The sequence below is a fragment of the Rhopilema esculentum genome, chromosome 9 (assembly GCF_057945365.1).
Source record: "Rhopilema esculentum isolate cy_ngs chromosome 9, ASM5794536v1, whole genome shotgun sequence".
NCBI lineage: Eukaryota > Metazoa > Cnidaria > Scyphozoa > Rhizostomeae > Rhizostomatidae > Rhopilema > Rhopilema esculentum.
Window position 1 is genome coordinate 4697015 of NC_142823.1, and position 21805 is coordinate 4718819.

General features: G+C 37.2%; 2 protein-coding genes across 2 annotated transcripts; both read right to left on the minus strand.

Annotated features, from left to right (window-relative positions):
- Window positions 1-40: 40 nt before the first annotated feature.
- Window positions 41-12065, minus strand: LOC135688713 (uncharacterized). The gene is made up of 12 exons (XM_089109914.1): window positions 11820-12065; window positions 10622-10735; window positions 9341-9964; window positions 8080-8223; window positions 7395-7660; window positions 6631-6736; window positions 5523-5732; window positions 4656-4906; window positions 3752-3839; window positions 2175-2267; window positions 1406-1728; window positions 41-284 (listed from the first exon to the last, which is right to left on the minus strand). Exons 1-12 carry the CDS (start codon window positions 11884-11886, stop codon window positions 183-185), a joined length of 2388 nt encoding a protein of 795 aa, XP_088966040.1. The 5' UTR covers window positions 11887-12065; the 3' UTR covers window positions 41-182.
- Window positions 12066-16370: 4305 nt separating this feature from the next.
- LOC148959558 (uncharacterized) lies at window positions 16371-21514 on the minus strand. The gene is made up of 5 exons (XM_089110129.1): window positions 21031-21514; window positions 19759-19902; window positions 19074-19339; window positions 18211-18316; window positions 16371-16845 (listed from the first exon to the last, which is right to left on the minus strand). Exons 1-5 carry the CDS (start codon window positions 21512-21514, stop codon window positions 16841-16843), a joined length of 1005 nt encoding a protein of 334 aa, XP_088966255.1. The 3' UTR covers window positions 16371-16840.
- Window positions 21515-21805: the final 291 nt, after the last annotated feature.

A 21805-nucleotide genomic window follows, 5' to 3' on the forward strand; every position in this document is an offset into this window, starting at 1 on the left:
TGTCGCAAGAATTTACAGATAGAAAAGAAGACAAGCTAAGTCTTGGTTCATCTTATTGCATAAATCATACATAAATAACAGACAAATTCCACAGGTTTACAAAAATTAATTTGATAATTTATATATTCATTAACATTATTCAATGATTTTAAGAAAGTAAAAAACATCTGTTCATATCTATTTTATTTTTTACCACAAATTGAGTCACGGAATATGATCTTGTCAATATTCACTTGATGACAATGACGATGATATCCATCAATTAGCTCAGCTTCGATTTCGATCTACAAAAGATAAAAACAGTTACATTCTTACTAAACTGAATATTAATTGAAAGGAAAGCCTTGTCATCACAGGCACTGTGGAGAAGGGGGCTTGGGGAGGGCTTTACTCCCCCCCCCCCACTTTTTGCCAAGAATGCACAAAATTACCAACGGATCACAAGAAAGGCCATTTTTTATTCGGTTTTAGCCCCCACTTTTTTAGACACCCCACTTTTCTCAACGCTCCGCGGTGCCTGCATCATAATCATCATGATTTCATTTAACGACACCAAGGTCATAATATTAGCTAAGAGAAATGTTTTACACGAACTGAAAAATTCATCTGAATTTGCTAGTTTAACTACATTAACTGGTAAACTATCCAATATTGGTACAATGCAATTTTCCTAGAATAGATATTTCGTAGAGTTCTATGAATATTATTTCAAAAATAGTCGAATGGTTGCAAAGCAATTTCATTTGTAAATATTTTTGTGTACAAGAAATTGAAGTTAAGAAGTGTCCTTCGGGATTCTAGTGTCTCTCAGTTCAAATATATTCGAAGAACTTATTTCTGATTATTAGATGATGATCCTTTTTATAGTGCAAGGGAAACCTAAGAAAGAGCCCGAGGAAAAAATATAAAAGGGCATATTCAATAAGATTTCAAAGTAATTTCCAATAAGATTAAGGTTATGTTAAAAAGTGTCGAGTTTTGTAAGCATAATAGCGACATGTTTAAACTCAATCCTAACTTATTTCCAAATGTTTGAGCTGAGGACAACATGCTCTCCTCCCAAATCAATATTTTAAAAGAAATGGTTGAGCCTGTGTGCATATCCACTAAGTTTGTCGTTATCTCACCCAACATTTACCTCAAGGGGAGGAGATCTAGGCACCTAGTGCATATGACACAAAGCTAAGACACTTGATGTCATTTTTCAGGTTATGCAAAACCCTTCAGAGGGCAGCCAGTAGAGAATGAGAGCAAATGGAAAAAAACTGGTCAATATATTTCAAAGGCAAATGTTGGCTTTTCCGTTTATTACCCCCGTGTTTAGGTATCTTTATAATGGACCAAAAATTTTTGCAATAGATTGCAAGAATAGGATTTTAGAATGAAGTGGCTACCGTCTACTAACCTTTCTTAACGGACATCCTCCTCGAGGAGGTGGAATTGTAATAAAGGCTCTTTGCATCTTTCCACGATTACTCTTTGACTTTCTGTAGTAAATTCGCTCTTTCTGTCGAGGATAATGCATCCCTTCCCAAGACTGAGAGCTATCTAGAAGCCTTACTTTTAGTTCACAAGTGTCATGCATTCCAAGGTGGTAATCAATAGTCAAGCATCCTCCAGGCTTTGGTACATGCAGCTCCTTACTTAATAATGCAATACTGTCGTGTATTTCTCTTTTAATTCCATGATCATGATGACATCTATCAATGTCCCATTGCAAAGCTTTGCCTACAATCACGCAAATAGAACGAATAACAGATAAACTTTAAAGACATGATTTTCTAAAATGCGAATTCTAATGGACTGAGAAAGGAGGCGTTCTCGAAATTCCTTTTCATGTTCTTCGCAGCTTTTTATGTTCTTTAAAGCTCTTTGCAGCAGCTGGCAACCACTGCGGCAGGGTAAAACTGCAACGAGGGCGCAAAGCTTCTTCTAGAAAGAAACTTTATTTCATTGTTGTGCCCTCGTCGTGATATTTTTCCTTTTCAGTGGTCTATACCATTACCAAGATCATTCAGAAACAAGGGCATTAGCAAGTCCGGCACCTTCACCTTTTAGTCTTTCAGGACAATTCTTTTAGTCTAAAAGGACAATTCTATATATCTTTATTCAGCACTATTGCCTTTTAAAATTTGGCAAATAATTCTTTCAAAAAAACTCAAGAAAAGAATAACCTTTATTTGTCGTGGTTATATTCCAGTCACAATCATCCATGTCGTCTTGCATCAAACCACACGATCCAGCTTCAAAATCGCAAGAAAACAGGCCTAACAAGAACGAGAGATTTATAGTTAATATAAAACAGCTCTATTATTCAAATGTCATTAAAGAAAATAATAAAAAGGAACAATTAACTTACTTGTGCAATAATTCAGAGGACAACGAAAAAAAACATATCAGAGCTTTTTCTCAATATAACTAGTCGTTTTCGTTATTGCAAATATATACTAATGTTTAGCTGGCTACATTATTAAAGATTTGTCTGGCAAGCAGTGTAACAGATGTTTTGACATTTCAACGGAAAAATGTACTTCCTTCTAGACACTAGACACCTTTACTTTGCCAAATAAGGAACAACTTAACATTTTCAGAATAAGGATGAGTAAGAGTCTACGACTCTCAAAACAACTGGGTCCCAGTCCTAAGCTTTTGTGCGAGGATGATTCAGTGGTTAAAGGTCGCTGACTAAAGATCAAAGGGTTGCCAATTTAAGTGAAAAGAGTCGCCATATCTCTATAATTCCAGGCGTAGGGCTCACAAGGTGTGGTAACATCGAAAGAAAGTACCAGGATATTGCACGATAAGCATTCCTTTTCAGTGTCCGCCTTAAAACTACCTTCGGAAGCTAGGTAGCAAACAATACGATAAAATAACATCGGAAAAAGTTTAACGATGCTTGACAAACATTTATATTAACAGTATACATATAGTCTTACTACACTCTTTTTTATAAGAACCAGTAGATTTAAGTTCAGGCTGATTGTTCTTAATTTTTTGGAAAATCTGAGGCTGAGTTGTTCTTAATTTGTTCTTAATTTGATGATGCGAGTGCTAACTTGTTCGCTCTAGGGAGGTAGCCAGGCCTCATTTGCCAACAAAATGTATGAGACAATCTTCATTTGCCAACAGGTTTGAATATTCACCGAGAAAGCACTCACACATGGCTAAATATCTTCGATTTTGAGAAAAAACGTTGTTCAAAATTGCATTTTGCAGAAGCTCAGCCTCAGCTTGTTCTAAATTTGTTCTTAACTTTTGACCAGTTTTGAAGCTCGTGTTCTTATAAAATTGTTCTTATAAGAATAAAAAATGTATAAATATAGTAAGAAAATTTTATGTATTTTAAGTCCATATCAAGCGTATTCGGGGTGTATTGCTTTGGGTAAGAAGGGACCCAAGCATTGGGCCTCCCTCAAAGCGTTTTGCCCCACAAAATAAACAGCCTGTCATCATGTAAGTGGTCACGTGGCTAGCGTGATGAGGTGTACCGGCTGAACTGGCGAGTAATGAGCTGGCCACCTGACCTCGTTATGAAAAGTTTTCTTATTTACAAGCACTTCCTTCACCCACTGCATAGCAAACCTAGCCTGTGTCCAAGAGCCCTATCTCTACTTTCAAGTTAGGGGTCTGGGACACAGGCTAAGCAAACCATCCTCTCGAACAGAATAACAGGCGTATTTCTTACGTATTGAAGGTATTCACTTATACCAAGCCAAGGATTGAATATGAAATTATATACTGGACTACGTACGTTTAGGAACACGGCAAGTCCCTGGGCTTACGTCTACGTCATCAATTGCGATCGTTGCTCTTTTTCCCTGAAATGCTGCGATTTCAACCTAAAACAAATTGAGACTGAAAATTTGAATCACAGATCAAAATCCAAATAAACAATGCAAATAAAAAGCAATCATTAGAGCTCAATGTGTTACTTTGAAAAGATCCAGTAGAAGGGAAGATTATAATCACTTGTAGACTAAACACCCTTCCAGGGAGGAGGCTCATTCGAATTGAGGGGGGGGGGAAGGCAATCATTTGCTCAGTCGATGGAATACTGTTTGTTCACATCACCAGCTTTTAAAGCAATAAATGCCACTTCAAACAAAATAACTTCCTTGACAAAAGAGCTATTTGTGAAATTTTTGCTATCAGTTTTAAAAATTTTCACTTGGTCCTGCCACTTTTCAACTTGCGTTGGAGTTTCTGTTGACGGCACACGTTTCGCCGCGTATAAACATTATGTATGAATGAAGGAAAGGCCAGGATAGAAAGCTGCTCGACGGACTCCGATGGAAATTTTGCGGCGAAAAATCGATAAAATGTAGAAAAGAAGTAACATCACAGCGCGGCGATAATGAACAACAACAAACACACAGAATGAACAACAATCAGTTATGCCTAATATTTCGCCCCGGCATACGGGGCTTCATCACAGCAAAAGTGACACATCTATAAATATTATGCTTTCGATAGATCAATTGTTGCTCAGAAAGTAGAACAACGATAAACTACTATTCTTGATGTGTATACCCGAAGTTGAAGAACAAGTTAGTTTTAGGAGGTTCAAAACTGAAATCAAAGTGTCAAGCCTGCTCCTGCTGTCACAAATGGAGTACAATATTAAAGAACCAGTTAGGCCAATTATGAAGAAAAACCTGAAAGTCTTTTCCGGCGGATAAGTTAACATCTACTTGAAACCATCGTTTTTTTTGGCTGCCAGCCATCTTCAACAACTCAGTTCTACCTTTGGTATCCACTTTGCTGACTATAAGTTTGCCTACATGCTGTCCAGACATGTGCGCAAAGAAACGCAAGCAAGTCGAACCAAAGGAAGATATGACTTTGCTTATAAGAACTGCTTTCTCTGTGTTGGCAAATTTTCTACCTCGAAAATATGCAAAGGAATCTACAAAGAGATAATACGGAGGAGAAAATTAAAGAGGCAGTTTAAGCTAGACACAGAATGAATTTAAAGCTGTCTTGAAACATGAAAAATATGGAATGGCAAATTGTTAGAGTTTTGAAATACTGGATTGTTGGAGTATGCATTCTAGAACATGCTAGCACATGAACATCGTGGTAAAACATGGTTCTTGATCTAACTGCTAATTGAAAAGGAAGGCAATTACTTGCGTTCTTCATTTTCTATATTTTCTATATAGGACATTTTAAGTTGACAAAACTGTCAAATTAAGAAACTGTTAGTTGCATACCTCCAATATTTTGATCCAAGTCCTACCTATGACATAACACAACAATACACCGTAATTGCGACTGGCAGGGGTGAGCTTTACGAAGCCCCTTTATAATATGAAATAAGAAGTGAGACAATCAGCCGTCTAGTGGGGGTAGTGCTGATGGGGCTCAGGGAGGCTGAGCTGACCCTGTTATATTTCGCGCAAGATCCCTAAATTTTATTTAAAAGCACTGACCATTACTCCGCTACCACTACCAACCACATAGCTCCTAGGTTCAGACTGCAAAAGGCTACTTCCACTAAACCCCTGTAGGTTGGAACTTACCTTCTTTGCCAGAGAGCGCTCTTCTCGGCCCTTTGATGGGCCGATGCCGCCCATAACCCCTTCTGCTATCCTCTTCTGTGTCGTCAAAATTGTTTGATTTCCTATACCCCCGGTTATAGGGACTCTTCAGTTTCCAGTTGCCGCTATCATTTGTAGCCTGCTTCCACTCACAAAACTTTGCTCTCTTTTCAATGGGGCAAGCTAATACAGCTGTTTTGAAAATGAACAGTAATCTAGCAAACTGTTCAAAAATTAAATGTTTCTCGACACATGGTTGGCCAGTTCAAATTACGGTTAAACTGCAAGCATATATATGTCGTAAGTATATCTCGGCAAGTTTATTTTGCGAAATGGTCATTTACATGATAAAAAGCTTTGTTACTATTTATGGATGTATTCTAGCCAAAATGTTTATAAATTGCACAGTCTAGAAGATACTATTTCACAAAAAGGCATATTTGCGTAAGTTCATATCCTTATTTTGAATTAGAATACGAGCAACAAATTGAAAAAACATTAATGTGAGCAAGTGCTTGTTGGCAGGGGTGATAGCAAAGCTAAACAAATTTGTTGCAGAAATAAAAAAGTGTCTTTTGCCGGCAAAAAAAGGGCGTATCTCATTCTTTAAGGGCGCGGTTAAAATAGATACTGTTCTATGCTGCTTTCATGCGCCTCTGTTTCAAAGTTTTTTTTTCTAGTGCCATATTTAGAATGTTCAATTACTACAGAAATGTAATACGTCTCAATTGTTGCAAAAAAGTTACAGGAAGAGTAAAAATATCGCTTCTTTTACCCGGCAACAATCCTTAATGTGCCGATGGATAAGTTTTGGGGGGTACCGCACCCTTAAACCCCTCTTTGGAGACGCCCTTGCTTGTGGGAAAAGAGCTTAATCAAGCAGTTATGCAGTTTAGTTTTAGTAATATGCTAATTTATATTTTCTACACAAACTGCTAACAAGAAGTCGTAACAACTAGCTCCAGAGAATGAAAAACTTTAAAAGCAGTAATCTGAAGTCAAAAGGCAGAAAATTTTAAATATCTTATCCTCACGTTAAAAGGTGCCAAGAGGAGAAAACATGGATGTGTCAAAGAAAATGCAAACTTACATGGAGTACTTGCTGGTTTCTTTGGACACGATCCATTCCAGACGCGTATGTCGTCAACCGCTACGTCCCCAGTCCAGAATTTTGATCGGATATTCTTGAAGTGAGCCTGCATATCAATGTGCCATAAGTTGTATCAATGTCAATTGCAACCAAAATCGATCAAAATCATATGAAAATATACCTATGTCAGTGTTCGAAGATAACAGTACATGTGGTACTGACAAGGCTTACCCTGTATAAATGTTTCCCTTATCATTCACTATTAAGAAATTAATACCCATTAATCACAAATGCGAAAAATCGGTATATTTAAGGAACCGTGCCATGAACGTGCTGAAGAGAATGAATGGTAGTAAGAAGGCTGCGCCCTTAAAACACCTGTCTTTTTTCAACTAAAAGGCCAGTTTTACGAAGTACACACATCTTGTGGTTAGAAAGAATTACAGAAATCTTTTAAGAAATCTCGCATTCAAGGAATTTTCGAGCTGTATGTATTGTCAAAGTGCAAGCCAATAACAAGTGAACAAATTGTTTGTCCTTCCATCATAGTAATACTGTAACAGCTATGAAGATTTTTTATTTTGCTTTTAGATATCAATGTATTCTTGTTCAGGTAGTTGCCTTTTAAGTTGAAGATAGATGCAATTGATTTAGATATTAAGGGAACCAGTGCTTTGGTGCTTGAAATTATTCAATTCTAGAGAGCAACGTACAATCCATGGACTAGATGACTGAGAAAAGTTCACATCAAGTTTTATACCAACCGTGAAGTTAATGCCTGAGGGTATATCAAGTACTGCTTGCCCTCGGTTCCAGCCATTAGCGCTGCTACTAGTTGCGTTGAAGACTATCTGCTTAATGCCACTATATTCGACAGTGATGTTTAGGGAACCTTTGCCATTAGATATCATGTGGTAGTAGAAATCAATGCATCTAGGCTTTCCGTCTGATTGCATCGCAGGGGAGGAGAGTGTTGCGTTGTGATTCATTAGCCTTGGAAAGGAGGCTTCCGTGAATGCATAATAACCACCTAAAAAGATGCATAGTAACCACCTGAAAAGATTAATTTCTCCGAGACAAGCAGAAATGCTAAAACCCTCGACTATTTAGATATGGTCCCTTCAATTTGCCACATTTAAAGTGAAGTCAATGCTTTCTTTTCAAATGAAGAAAGATAATTGGCAGGACTTCAAAGTTTCTTATAATTGTGAGTTATCTACCCTCATTTCCCTTTAAACAGATTACTTGACAAGCCCTTTAAGATTAGAATTCGTTCGAAAGTTCCTAAGAATCGCTAGAAAGGATGCTGGATGAGGTTTCTTGGTATAAATGAAATTTAGGTAACAATGATGGATGGTTCAATGATTTAATTGACCCTTTGGTTTATCGCTTTACGGTAAACGTCGGCAGAAAACGTTTAAAATGCATTGTAGGTTGCTAATTGCTTACTTTTAGCCGTAGTATGGTCAAATATTGGCCCTGCATAGTATGACATCATACTTCCAGTCTGTCTTGTCCAATCTAGTCTAAATCTGTCTGTTTTGTTTGGCTTCCAGTTACAAAATCCACACTCGAAATCGCATGATATAAAATCTGAAAACGGATTATGTAAGATTTAATTGATTGTGTCACATTTTTACGCAATAATTAATTTTAAACAGTAGATATTGCAAGGGAAATGTTAAAGCTATAATATGAAATAGTTGATACCTATTTTATAATCTAGCGACACTTCCCACATTGGATATCCCAAATGACATTGTGTTCACGCCCTGCCAAACAGGCACCGCGGAGCGTTGAGAAAAATAGAGGGTCTAAAAAAATGGAGGGGGGGGGGCTAAAACCAAATAAAAGGAGGCTTTACTGGTAGTTTATTATTCAATAATTGGCATTTTTTGCAAAAAAGGGGGGGCTTAAGCCCCCTCAGCCCCTCTGCTCGGCGGTGCCTGCAAAAGTTTTGGAAAACTGACGTCACGTCAGTTTCCAAGGTTAAAATCAATCATCCCCCTTTCCCCCACGGAACAATGTTGGTTTACTATGAAACGGGTTAGGATTTTGGAAGCACTTTCTTTTGCGCTTCCATTATGATATTTCTCTAAATTATCGACATTATTCTAGGGGGAAGGGGTCAGAATTAGTATTTTTTCGGAAAAGGAATAAAACATATAAAATGTAACGCAAATTCCTGGGTGTTCAAAGTACTTGTGGCAGACATTTTAGCAATAGCTATGAAGAGTGCTGGATTAGTATTTTTATTAAGGATATTTATCCAAGTGATTCCTTTTCCTTCTGTAAACAATAATTTGTAAATAATACGATCTTCAAGAAAGAATTTCCATCAGAAACAACTCGTAAAAACTTATCATCAACTCGTTGGTCATTAGATTAAGAGACATCTTGAAAATTTGATGAACTTAGCGTATCGCAGTAAACATAAAAAATTGAATGTGTATTATCAGGGCCCGCGCCACAAATTTGAAAGTGGGGGAGGGAGGCCATGGCTAAAAAGTAGGGGGTCAAGGCTTCTTACCCCTTATTCTACAGCATTAAAACTACTTGCTTCGCAAAAAAGTGAAGGGTGCATGGCCACCCCACTCCCCGCTGGCGTGGGCCCTGATTTCTAATATGTTCTTTGCACTGCAAAGCAAAGTAGCATTTCATCTGTAAAGATCATAATATCAAATATTATTTTATAGAAAAAATAGCCTACCTACAAATCGTCCTTTACTTGAGATCAGTGTTGCATTCGAAGTAGGATTGATTGTTGTATGTGAAGTTGGACTTATCGTTGTATTTAACTGTGGTCGTATCGTTGTATCAGAAGTGGGACTTATTGTTACATTTAAAGTTGGTCGTATTGCTGTATCAGTGGTGGGAGTTATCGTTTTATTTGAATTTGGTCGTATTGTTGTACCAACTATGGGACCTATCGTTGTATTTGAAGTTGGATGTATTGTTGTATCAGAAGTGGGACCGATCGTTGTATTTGAAGTTGGTCGTATTGTTGTATCAGAAGTGGGACCGATCGTTTTATTTGAATTTGGTCGTATTGTTGTACCAACTATGGGACCTATCGTTGTATTTGAAGTTGGTCGTATTGTTGTATCAGGAGTGGGACCAATCGTTGTATTTGAAGTTGGTCGCATTGTTGTACCAAGATTGGTGCTAATCGTTGTATTTTGATTTGGTTGCAATGTTGAGCCAAGAGTTGGACCTACTGTTGTATTCGGATTTGGATCCATCGTTTGTTTTGTAGTCGACACTACTGTGTTTACAATTGAGTCTTTCCAAGTAGCTGGAGTCGTATCTGGAGTTGGAGTCGGATTCGTTGCAACTGTTATGAAGAAATTTGTTGTTTTATTGTGCAGCTCCTGGCATTAGGACTAAATATTGAAAACGCGAGTATACCTTTTTCTGAACTAGTTATTGTGCAACGCTTCTTCAACGGGATGACGAAAAAGTTATAAACATAAAAGCTTAGTAATTTTTATCGATCAATACTGGCTATGATAAGAATTACTTATAGACGATTTGCATGATATAGGCACAGCATAAACGAAGAGACTTGCTAACATACATAGGTTATTTCATTATTTCACCAACTAACTCAAATCGTTCGCAAAAATGCATTGACTAGTCTTCTCAGAATCTTCATAAGTTTTATGAACATGCTTATAGATGCATTTAGGAAGCAGTATGCAGTGGAACATCAGACAGGGGAGAATCAGGAAGTTTTCAAAAATCGCTAGAGGTAAGCAGAGTAGAATGAAAATTCTCTTCATGAATGTATTTGCTTGTAAATTTTACATTATTACAGAAAACCCTAAATTACAATCCCTTTTATGAGGGTATCTATTAGAGGATTGCCTGGTGTTTATTCAAGGAAATACAAATATGCAAAATCTTGACACATTTTCCCAGTTCAAGCAGCTTCATTCAGCGGTTTTGATTTTGTATTATCTTTATAAACATCAAACTTTTCTAAACACACCTTGAGAGCAGTAGCGGCCAGTGTAGCCATGAGGACAAACACAACTGAATCCATCTCTTTGGTTCACGCAGGTTCCCCCATTGAGACAGGCATCCGATGAGCAGTGCTCGACAACTAAAATGTAATAAATTGTATTTTCAGGACAGTAATGCTTAGTAGTGTACAAAAGCACAAACACTGCTGGAAGATGCATATTGTGTATTGGTTGCTATTTTAGTCTAAACAAGCAATCTTTATCAAACGGTCCCTTTCATCAACATTTGGCACAATGAATCAGTGACGGGGCTAGTCTGTGTTCCAGACCCCTAACTTGAAAGTAGGGGTCTGGAGCACAGGCTATGACGGGGCACGCTACTGCAGCGTAGAAAGGTAATGGGCGTGACACTCTGGCTTTTTGGAATCTACAAATGACATTATAGTATAAAGACCTTAATTTTGTAAAACTTTATTGTTACTAAAACTAGTAGTTCCTTGTTGTAGCAACAATGTGTTATTGCAACATTGTTGCTATGCAACAACAAGAATGCAACAAGAAGACTTCACATTCTGTGAAAGGACACAGTCCCTTTTGAAGGTGTATTCATTATCAGCTGGTTTTTCAAATGTCCTATCTGAGCCAGTAGCGGATTTAAGGGGGGGGGTCAACTAGGGGCAGTTGCCCCTCCCTCAACGAGTTGAAGCAAGTCTGGCACCCCTTTTTTGGAAATTGTGCGCCCCTTTTGAAGAATGAGAATTAGATAAAAAAAGTTCCTGGACTGATAGGTTAATTTGCTTCAAGGGTTATGTTGATTATTCTGAAATATGCCAACTGTCACCAAAGCCAACAGTCTCTGTTCAAGGGTTGGACAAAAAGCATCCTGGCTACCAAAGCCTCTTTTTTTCTTTTAACTTTATTTTTGCTATTTCCGAGGCTCTTGCACCAAAGGAAAGACATCAGGGTTGCTTTATGCATGTATGTTTTGTAATTAGGCCGAATTTTGCCGGTTCACCGAAAATGTAAAGTTAAAAGAAGATGCTTGATGCGTACATTATGTTCAAAAGAGAATTTCCCCTTTTTCGCGACTATAACGGACAAAGATACAAAAATTTGCCTGTAGCGAAGCTCCCAAGCTCCGCATTTTCCAGAAGCAGCATGTGCCACTGAATGAGAGACTGGGGAATAAAAATTAATTACGCTTAAAAAATGTATACTCCCTACCTTGTTCACAGTGCAAGCCAGTGTATCCATTGCTGCAGCTGCAAATGTGTCCATTAGCAGAATTCATGCAGGTGCCATTGTTACGGCATGGATGGGACGAACAGCTACCTGAAAGAATGAAAGGCTTTAGAAACTACCAACATGCAGTGCATTAATAAGAAAGGAAATTTTAACTACAAATTGCACTGAAAAGCATCTTTGAAGTGATAACGTCATTAAGTGTCTTGTGCGTTATACTAACAAGTTGTCACAAGGGGCGTAGCCAAAAGGGGCTATGGGTGGTGGTAGGTGTGGTACCCCCAGTATTTTATTCATCGTATGTATTACTCACCCCCAGTATTACTCATAAGGATTTTTGCCGGGTAAAAGATGACATTTTTGTTCACACTCCGTAAACTTTTTGCAAAAATTGTAGCATATTAACATTTCTGTGTAGTTGAACTTTCAAAGTATGGCACTGGAGCATGAGCTTTAAGACATAAACGCATAAAAGTAGCACGTAAGAGTACTTTTCTTTTGACAAAACCCTTAACAAGTGAGACACGCCCTTTTTGTTGGCAAAAATCACCTCTTCAACCCTCCAAGCAATTTTCTCGGCTTCGCCTCTGGTTGTCACTAGCAAGTTGTCAGAGCCCTTACGACTGTTGTGCTTTTGAAATATAGAAATAACACTTTAAGCTAACTATAACACTAAGCCAGCACATTCTATCAAAATGGGGCGGTTGTGTTGATAATAGCCCAAGAGAGATGTCGAAATCGAGACTAGACCGTTGCATCAGGGATGAGGTCAGACCAGTTTTCCCATAAAGCATTTGAAACACAGACCAGTCTTCTCAACAGTGACCATATGCCGAAAGACAGTCTTCCATTTTAAGATAAGTTTTAATGGATTCAATAGATGTTTTACCAAGAGAAATATTTCAAGGCCATCTTTCTAAAAATTATGAAATATATCTAGGAAGAGAAATACTTTGATATTGATTTAATGTTGTTGCTTAACATTACCTTGACGCATTGAATTCCTTCTCGACATCTCGATCGCAGAAACCTCTTCTTCTAAGTCTGAATAAAGTAAAATTAGTGTTTATTGCACTGGATCTGTGTTCATAGTTTACGTTTTTGTGTCGTCTAGGAAAATCGGGGTCTGATGTTAAAAAACGGAATGGAACAATTACCTATTGCATTGAGTACCGAAGTGTGACGTCACCAAAAATCTAATTTTAGAATTTCTAAAATTTGGCCGCATAATCTAAAAGAATGGCATAAAATACCTCTAATTGTGCAAAATTAGTTAGATATGTTCCAAAGTGGGCGAGATATGGCCAATGAAAGATTTCAAGTTTGCAAACGGATTACTGCTATTGTGTACCGAGACCAAATCACAGAGGTTTGATGGGGCAAGAGCCTGTGCTCAAGTGGCCATGTCTCACCTAATTCGTAATGCCTTTAACTGATTTGCATATTTAGAAGTATTTCATGATGCTCTTTCAGGTTCTGGGATCAAAATTCAGAAAATCTAAAAATAGATTTTTATGACGTCATCACTTCGTTACTCTAAAGTTCGCCCAATAGGAACTGGGTTGATCAGCAAGATTCTTAAGGACACAATGCCTTTAAAACTTCCCTTTTGAACAGGGAGGAGACAGTACAGACTAGCAAGTTTCATCATTTTTACGGAATAAACAGGCTTGCTTCCACCTATATAAAATGCCTCCTCCTCCGTTGCATGTATTTCCTAAGGATACATGCAACGTCATTTCGTTTCCAAGGCCCTTCCTGCTTCAACGACATCCCAATTGACATCCGCCAATTAACATCGATTGTTCAATTCAAGAATCGATTAAAAGAACATTTCCTCAGCAACTTGTTTGCTAAAAACGATTTTTACCCTTTATTACTTTCATTTTTTAACTTTTCATTTTTAACTTGTAATTAATTTTCATTTTTAACCATGTAAATAATTTTATTTATAACAGGGCCCTCATTGATAACAGTGCCTCTGGCACTGAAAAGGTTTCACCCTGTATAAATATATCTATTATTATTATTATTATTATAAAAACGGAATCCATTTTTGCATTTTCACGAAGCACAGTACAACTTACTGAAATTCAACCTTTTTAAATCATCATAGGTTATTCCTCAAATCAAAAGACATTCCTTGTTCCACAGTTTCGTTTCTTATCGATTTACGCTTTGGGTACGAAAAACTGATCGTTATTATTATCATCATAAGAATCTTATAATTCGACAAACTACAGAGCGGTTGCTTTTGTCTATTCGGAAAAACAAACGGTTGCTTATTTCTCTTAATTAAGCTAGTTCTCTTATATCATTACATGATCATTACAAAGCTAAAAAGTTGATTTAGCAATACCTTTATCAGAATGTGAATCATCTATGGACAGCGTTTCAACTTCTTCGTCATCTTCATTTCTGTTCTCTATATCTTCGGACCAGTAAGCGGCTAAAACAAAGCATATTTACTGTGCTCTTAAATCTCCTATTAAATACCCTATTTCGAGGATAAGAAGTTCCAAAGCTGTCGCACTAGTGACAAATTACAATATGTCATCTGTCATTTATTCTTATCCGCTAATTTATCCGCTAATTTATGATAAAATTATTTTCTCCCCATATCTTTCTCAACAACTTGATTAACTAAAAGCAAATTGTTTCTTCTGAAAAAAATAAAAAACAGCGAGTTACCAGAGAAAGATATAATGATTTGTTTGATACGCCTGATAAAATTCTCAGACTAGGGGTTAGTTAGCATCAATGGGCCTAGTCACAGAAGGTGCCATGGTCCTAGTCACAAGAAATGCCCTTGCATTTTCCGCCTCAAATTTCGAAGCTTTAGTAATTATCATTTAATCTGTCATTTATTCTTATCGCGAAAGCCTTACGATTAAAGTGAAATAAAAATCCAGCAAATGTTGGTTTGGAAGTCAGCTAAGAAGCAGCGGAAGCGCAAATTTAGTCAATAGCACGACTAGCACCTAATATGGCCAAATCATCTTGCACATGTCAGGTACCAGATGTTCAGGCAAAAGGTGCTGCTGATTGGTAGGTTCTTGATTGACAAGTTCCTTTCGACCAATAAAATTTACATCCCCAAGATTGCAAAATCATTCAAGCATCAACAACGAACTCAAACTCTCACTGGTTCAAAATCATGAACCACGGCTAAAAGCGAATAAATCACTTTAAAACTATGCCTGATAAATTTTTCGTCGATAAAACAGCCATATCACAAAGGCTGGTCATTTGACGGACAGCAAATGCAGTGTTTACATTTACTTTATTGATATCGCAGAGAATACTAAAAAAACAAAGAATACTAACCTTGTCGAAGTTCATTATTGTCGAAGTTTTTACCTAACTCTTTAAGTGTGTTCTCTTCTAACGGAATGCCAAAGCATTGCAAGCATAAACAGGCTAAGATAGCACTGAATGCCACCAATGGCATTTTTGTGCGCCTAAGCTGTGCCATGTTTCACACTGGACAAGCCTTGCTGCAAAATGGCGCGGCTAGCAGTGTTTACGTGTTTATAGCTTTGAACTTCGTTAGCCCTTTAGGGAAGTAAAAACAAGCACTCTTCTTATATCAAATCCCCAAGAGTCACAAAAGTATTGCATACAACTCAACTATGGTTATTGAAAACAATGAACATGGCATGCAATAACAATATTTATTTCTCTCGAGTAAAAACTATTGGGACGAGAAAGCATGCTTACAGGCAATCTGTCCCCTCAATGATTGGCTAAAGTGAACAATAGCTTATCCTGCCTTAACGGATTACACTGCTCGCTTTGGCTGGCCTAGCTGTGGTAGTGGACGACATTTGAAACTGCAAGAAAAAGGCTATCGAAAATGGAAAGAAGATTTAATTACTGGAATTGAATGATAATAATGAAAGCATTTGTTTTTCCTTTTGACATATCTGTCGCAGAAACCAAGCAGGGAACCAAATTTTTCTAGCCACATCTTCACTACAACGGGAACACAGCCATTTGATTCAAAAGCTCTGGAATCAAAGTTATCTCTGATTGGTTTAAATCGTTAAATTATCGATCAAGCTCAGCGGTGCGTGAATTTCACTCCCGTGAAAATAAAATTGAACACAATAGGGGACAGACTACCTTTAAGGGAAATCCACAATTGTTAACCTTCATGAATCTAGACATACGCAAGAAAATTACAATGCTTGCCAAAAGTCTTGTAACACTAACGTCAGTTTGTAAGGTCAAATAGGAAGAGCCTCTCTAAGGGAATTGTGAATAACCTTCTTTTATGATATTTGTCTAAACTATGAACATTGTTCTAGGGAGCAGGGGGTGGAAGTAGTAACTCTTTTTGGAAAAGGAATGAGACACAAATTGCTGGGTGTTCCGAGTACTTTTTGCAAAGGAAACAAACTGTCTAGGAAGATATAACTCTAATTGTATGTTCATATTTTCACCAACTTGTCGAAAAACAAAGAGATTGAATCTAAGAGGCAGTCCTGTCTAACTAAATTTACTTGCCTCCATACGTATCAATTGGTGTGTGTTACCATCGAAGTAACATAACCAGGAAATAACCAAGAATATATGCCTTCACAGCGGTTAAAGCTGTTATTAAACGATTCCAAAACAATTCGAAATCAAAATTTTCTTGAAAGTGATATTATAGCCACTTTTCTGTCAGCATGGTATGGATAAATTGTTAGAAAAACATGCAAAGACAACAACTGTTCAGGCCTGAAAATTCAGTTAAGCAGTAAAAAAGCATTAACGAGCTCACGTATAATTAAAATACTAAAAAATGTTAATTTAAACAATTAAAAAAGATCATTGCAGTAAAAAATTTAAAAAATTGTAATGACGTCATCTGATGCATTGTAATGACGTCATCTGGTGCATTGTAAAGTCGATTTCTTTCTCAAACGTTGCCACAAATACCCTCTCTGAAGGAAATTCTATTAATGAACACACTACGACAGTGGCGACGATACCCTGCCTTCATTGTTGCATGGAACTCAATCTGAAACGAAAAATAAGAGATAAATGTTGGGTAAACGTTGGTGTTTTCTTATCCCAACGATCAGGGAGCCGTTGAATACCCCATAAAATAGTTGTTTAATAAAAATTGATTAATGTTGAAAACGATCTATGAATCACTAATGGTATTAAAGAACTAATCATTACATAAGTAGGAACCAACAATACAACATTATTATTATTATTATTATTATTATTATTATTATTATTATTATTATTACATACAATATGACGTTTATCGCAAACAAGTTCTCAAATCCATCCAAAGTGAACACGAAAACCGCATTGAAAACGTTCTTACATCTTAAGGATTTAATATCTCGTGCATCTTAAAATTTGCTTCTAAGGGAACTAATCAACTTTGGTCTAGTGTCCAGCAAAAGTTACCGAAAAACATTTACAACTTTACCATAAAATACCTAAACAACACTCTTGCCACTAGGAAAAACCTCTGCAAATGGTCAATTACTCAGTCATCTGCCTGCTCTTTCTGTCTCCCATCAGAATCATTACAGCACATAGTCTCTAGCTGCAAGAATTATCTTGAACATGGTAGGTATGCCTGGAGACATGATTCTGTACTTCTATATTTGGCTAAAACTCTTTCAACACTTAGAAACAGCTCACTTTACGCCGACCTGCCTTCATTTCTATCACCTTTTTTAATCACAGGCGACTCCTATCGACCAGATCTTGTCTTCGTAACTAAAGGTCGAATCGAATTTTGCACAATTGTTGCAAAAAGGTCACAGGAAGAGTACAAAAATTGCTCCTTTTACCCATCAACAATCCTTAATGTGCAGAAGGACAAAGTGTTGGGGGTTGGGTTCCGCACCCTTAAACCCCTCTTTGGCGAGAGCTTAATCAAGCAGTTGTGCAGTTTAGTTTTAGCAATATGCTAATTTATACTTTCTCCACAAACTGCTAACAAGAAATCGTAACAACTAGCTCCAGAGAATGAAAAACCTTACAAGCAGTAATCTGAAGTCAAGTGGCAGAAAATTTTAAATATTTTAGGCAAAATAAGTCAGCACTATACGCTTTTATGAAGCTGAAGCGTATTTTTTCATATATTCATGCTTGCTTTGAATTCTCTTGATTCAGAAAGGTTGAATATTTTCCAAGCTAGCAAAGTATTTTGCCTCAGGTTTTAAAGTAAAGTTTTGTATGAAAAATAGGAGTATATTGCATAAGGCTTTGCGTATAAAATCTTATGATGTTAAAAAGATATGATCTTATACCCCAAGACGTGGCAAGTTGTACTTGCCTTTTTCTTACACCTTTTTCCTACAAAACTCCTCGCGTTAAAAGGTGCCAAGAGGAGAAAACATGGATGCGTCAAACTTACATGGAGTACTTGCTGGTTTCCTTGGACACGATGCATTCCAAACGCGTATGTCGTCAACAGCTACGTCCCCAGTCCAGAATTTTGATCGGATATTCTTGAAGTGAACCTGCATATCAATGTGCCATAAGTTGTATTAATGTCAATTACAACGAAGAAAATATGACGTTGGCAACCAGTTAAATGAAATGATATAAAAAACGATCAAAATTATATGAAAATATACCTATGTCATTGTTCGAAAATAACAGTACATGTGGTTCTGACAAGGCTTTCCCTGTATAAATGTTTCTATTATCATTCACTATTAAGAAATCAATACCCATTAATCACAAATGCTAAAAATCGGTATATTTTCAGCAATACTCTTTAATTTAAAGAACCGTGCCATGAACGTGCTGAAGAGAATGAATGGGAGTAAGAAGGCTGCGCCCTTAAGACATCTGTCTTTTTTCAAATAAAAGGCCAGTTTTACGAAGTACACACATCTTCAACTTAATAGAAGGGTGTATTATTTTCACGGCTCGTGTGGTTAGAAAGAATTACAGAAATATTTTAAGAAATCTTGCATTCAAGGAAGTTTCGAGCTGTATGTATTGTCAAAGTGCAAGCCAATAACAAGTAAACAAATTGTTTGTCCTTCCATCATAGTAATACAGTAACAGCTATGAAGATTTTTCACTTTGCTTTTAGATATCAATGTATTCTTGTTCAGGTGGTTGCCTTTTAAGTTGAAGATAGATGCAGTTGATTTAGATATTAAGGGAACCAGTGCTTTGGTGCTTAAAATTATTCAATTCTAGAGAGCAACGTACAATCCATGGACTAGATGTCTGAAAAAAGTTCACATCAAGTTTAATACCAACCGTGAAGTTAAAGCCGGAGGGTATATCAAGTACTGCTTGCCCTCGGTTCCAGCCATTAGCGCTGCTACTAGTTGCGTTGAAGACTATCTGCTTAATGCCACCATATTCGACAGTGATGTTTAGGGAACCTTTGCCATTAGATATCATGTGATAGTAGAAATCAATGCATCTAGGCTTTCCATCTGATTGCATCGCAGGGGAGGAGAGTGTTGCGTTGTGATTCATTAGCCTTGGAAAGGAGGCTTCCGTGAATGCATAATAACCACCTAAAAAGATGCATAGTAACCACCTGAAAAGATTAATTTCTCCAAGACAAGGCGAAATGCTAGAACCATCGACTATTTAGATATGGTCCCTTCAATTTGCCACATTTAAAGTGAAGTCAATGCTTTCTTCCCAAATGAAGAAAGAAGATTGACAGGACTTCAAAGTTTCTAATAATTGTGAGTTATCTACACTCATTTCCCTTTAAACAGACTACTTGACAAGCCCTCTAAGATTAGAATTCGTTCGAAAGTTCCTAAGAATCGCTAGAAAGGATGCTGGATGTGGTTTCTTGGTATAAATAAAATTTAGGTAACAATGATGGATGGTTCAATGCTTTAACTGACGCTTTGGTTTATCGCTTTACGGTAAACGTCGGCTGAAAAGGTTTAAAATGCATTGTAGGTTGCTAATTGCTTACTTTTAGCCGTAGTATGGTCAAATATTGGCCCTGCATAGTATGACATCATACTTCCAGTCTGTCTTGTCCAATCTAGTCTAAATCTGTCTGTTTTGTTTGGCTTCCAGTTACAAAATCCACACTCGAAATCGCATGATATGAAATCTGAAAACGGATTATGTAAGATTTAATTGATTGTGTCACATTTTTACGCAATAATTAATTTTAAACAGTAGATATTGCAAGGGAAATGTTTAAGCTATAATATGAAATATTTGATACCTATTTTATAAACTTGTATGTCTAGCGACACTTCCCACATTGGATATCCCAAATGACATTGTGTTCACGCCCTGCCAAACAGGCACCGCGGAGCATTGAGAAAAGTAGGGGGTCTAAAAAATGGAGGGGGGGCTAAGACCAAATAAAAAGAGCCTTTACTGGTAGTTTATTACTTAATAATTGGCATTTTTTGCAAAAAGTGGGGGGCTTAAGCCTCCTCAGCCCCCTCTGCTCGGCGGTGTCTACAAAAGTTTTGGTAAACTGACGTCACGTCAGTTTCCAAGGTTAAAATCAATCATCCCCCTCTCCCCTACAGAACAATGTTGGTTTACTATCAAACGGGTTAGGATTTTGGAAAGCACTTTCTTTTGCGCTTCTTTTATGATATTTCTCTAAATTATCAACATTGTTCTAGGGGGAAGGGGTCAGAATTAGTATTTTTTCGGAAAAGGAATAAAATATATAAAATGTAACGCAAATTGCTGGGTGATCAAAGTACTTGTGGCAGACATTTAAGCAATAGCTATGAAGTGTGCTGGATTAGTATTTTTAGCAAGGATATTTATCCAGGTGATTCCTTTTCCTTTTGTAAACAATAATTTGTAAATAATACAATCTTCAAGAAAGAATTTCCATCAGAAACAACTCGTAGAAACTTATCAACAACTCGTTGGTCATTAGATAAAGAGACATCATGAAAATTTGATGAACTTAGCGTATTGCAGTAAAAATGTCGATAACATTAGAGATCGAATGTGTATTTTCAGGGCCCGTGCCACAAATTTAAGAGTTGGGGAGGTAGCCAAGGCCAAAAAGTAAGGGGTCAAGGCTTCTTACCCCTTATTTACAGCATTTAAAATAATTGCTTCGCAAAAAAGTGAAGGGTGCATGGCCACCCCACTCCCCGCTGACGTGGGCCCTGATTTCTAATATGTTCTTTGCACTGCAAAATAACATTTCATCTGTAAAGATCATAATATCACATATTATTTTATAGAAAAAATAGCCTACCTATAAATCGTCCTTTTCTTGAGATCAGTGTTGCATTCGAAGTAGGATTGATTGTTGTATGTGAAGTTGGACTTATCGTTGTATTTAACTGTGGTCGTATCGTTGTATCAGAAGTGGGACTTATTGTTACATTTAAAGTTGGTCGTATTGCTGTATCAGTGGTGGGAGTTATCGTTGCATTTGAAGTTGGTCGTATTGTTGTATCAGAAGTGGGAGTTATCGTTGCATTTGAAGTTGGTCGCATTGTTGTAACAATAGTGGGAGTTATCGTTGCATTTGAAGTTGGTCGTATTGCTGTATCAGTGGTGGGAGTTATCGTTGCATTTGAAGTTGGTCGTATTGTTGTATCAGAAGTGGGAGTTATCGTTGCATTTGAAGTTGGTCGCATTGTTGTAACAATAGTGGGAGTTATCGTTGCATTTGAAGTTGGTCGTATTGCTGTATCAGTGGTGGGAGTTATCGTTGCATTTGAAGTTGGTCGCATTGTTGTAACAATAGTGGGAGTTATCGTTGCATTTGAAGTTGGTCGTATTGTTGTATCAGAAGTGGGACCTATCGTTGCATTTGAATTTGGACGTATGGTTGTACCAATAGTGGGACCGATCGTTGCATTTGAATTTGGTCGTATTGCTGTATCAGTGGTGGGAGTTATCGTTTAATTTGAATTTGGACGTATGGTTGTACCAATAGTGGGACCGATCGTTGCATTTGAATTTGGTCGTATTGCTGTATCAGTGGTGGGAGTTATCGTTTAATTTGAATTTGGACGTATGGT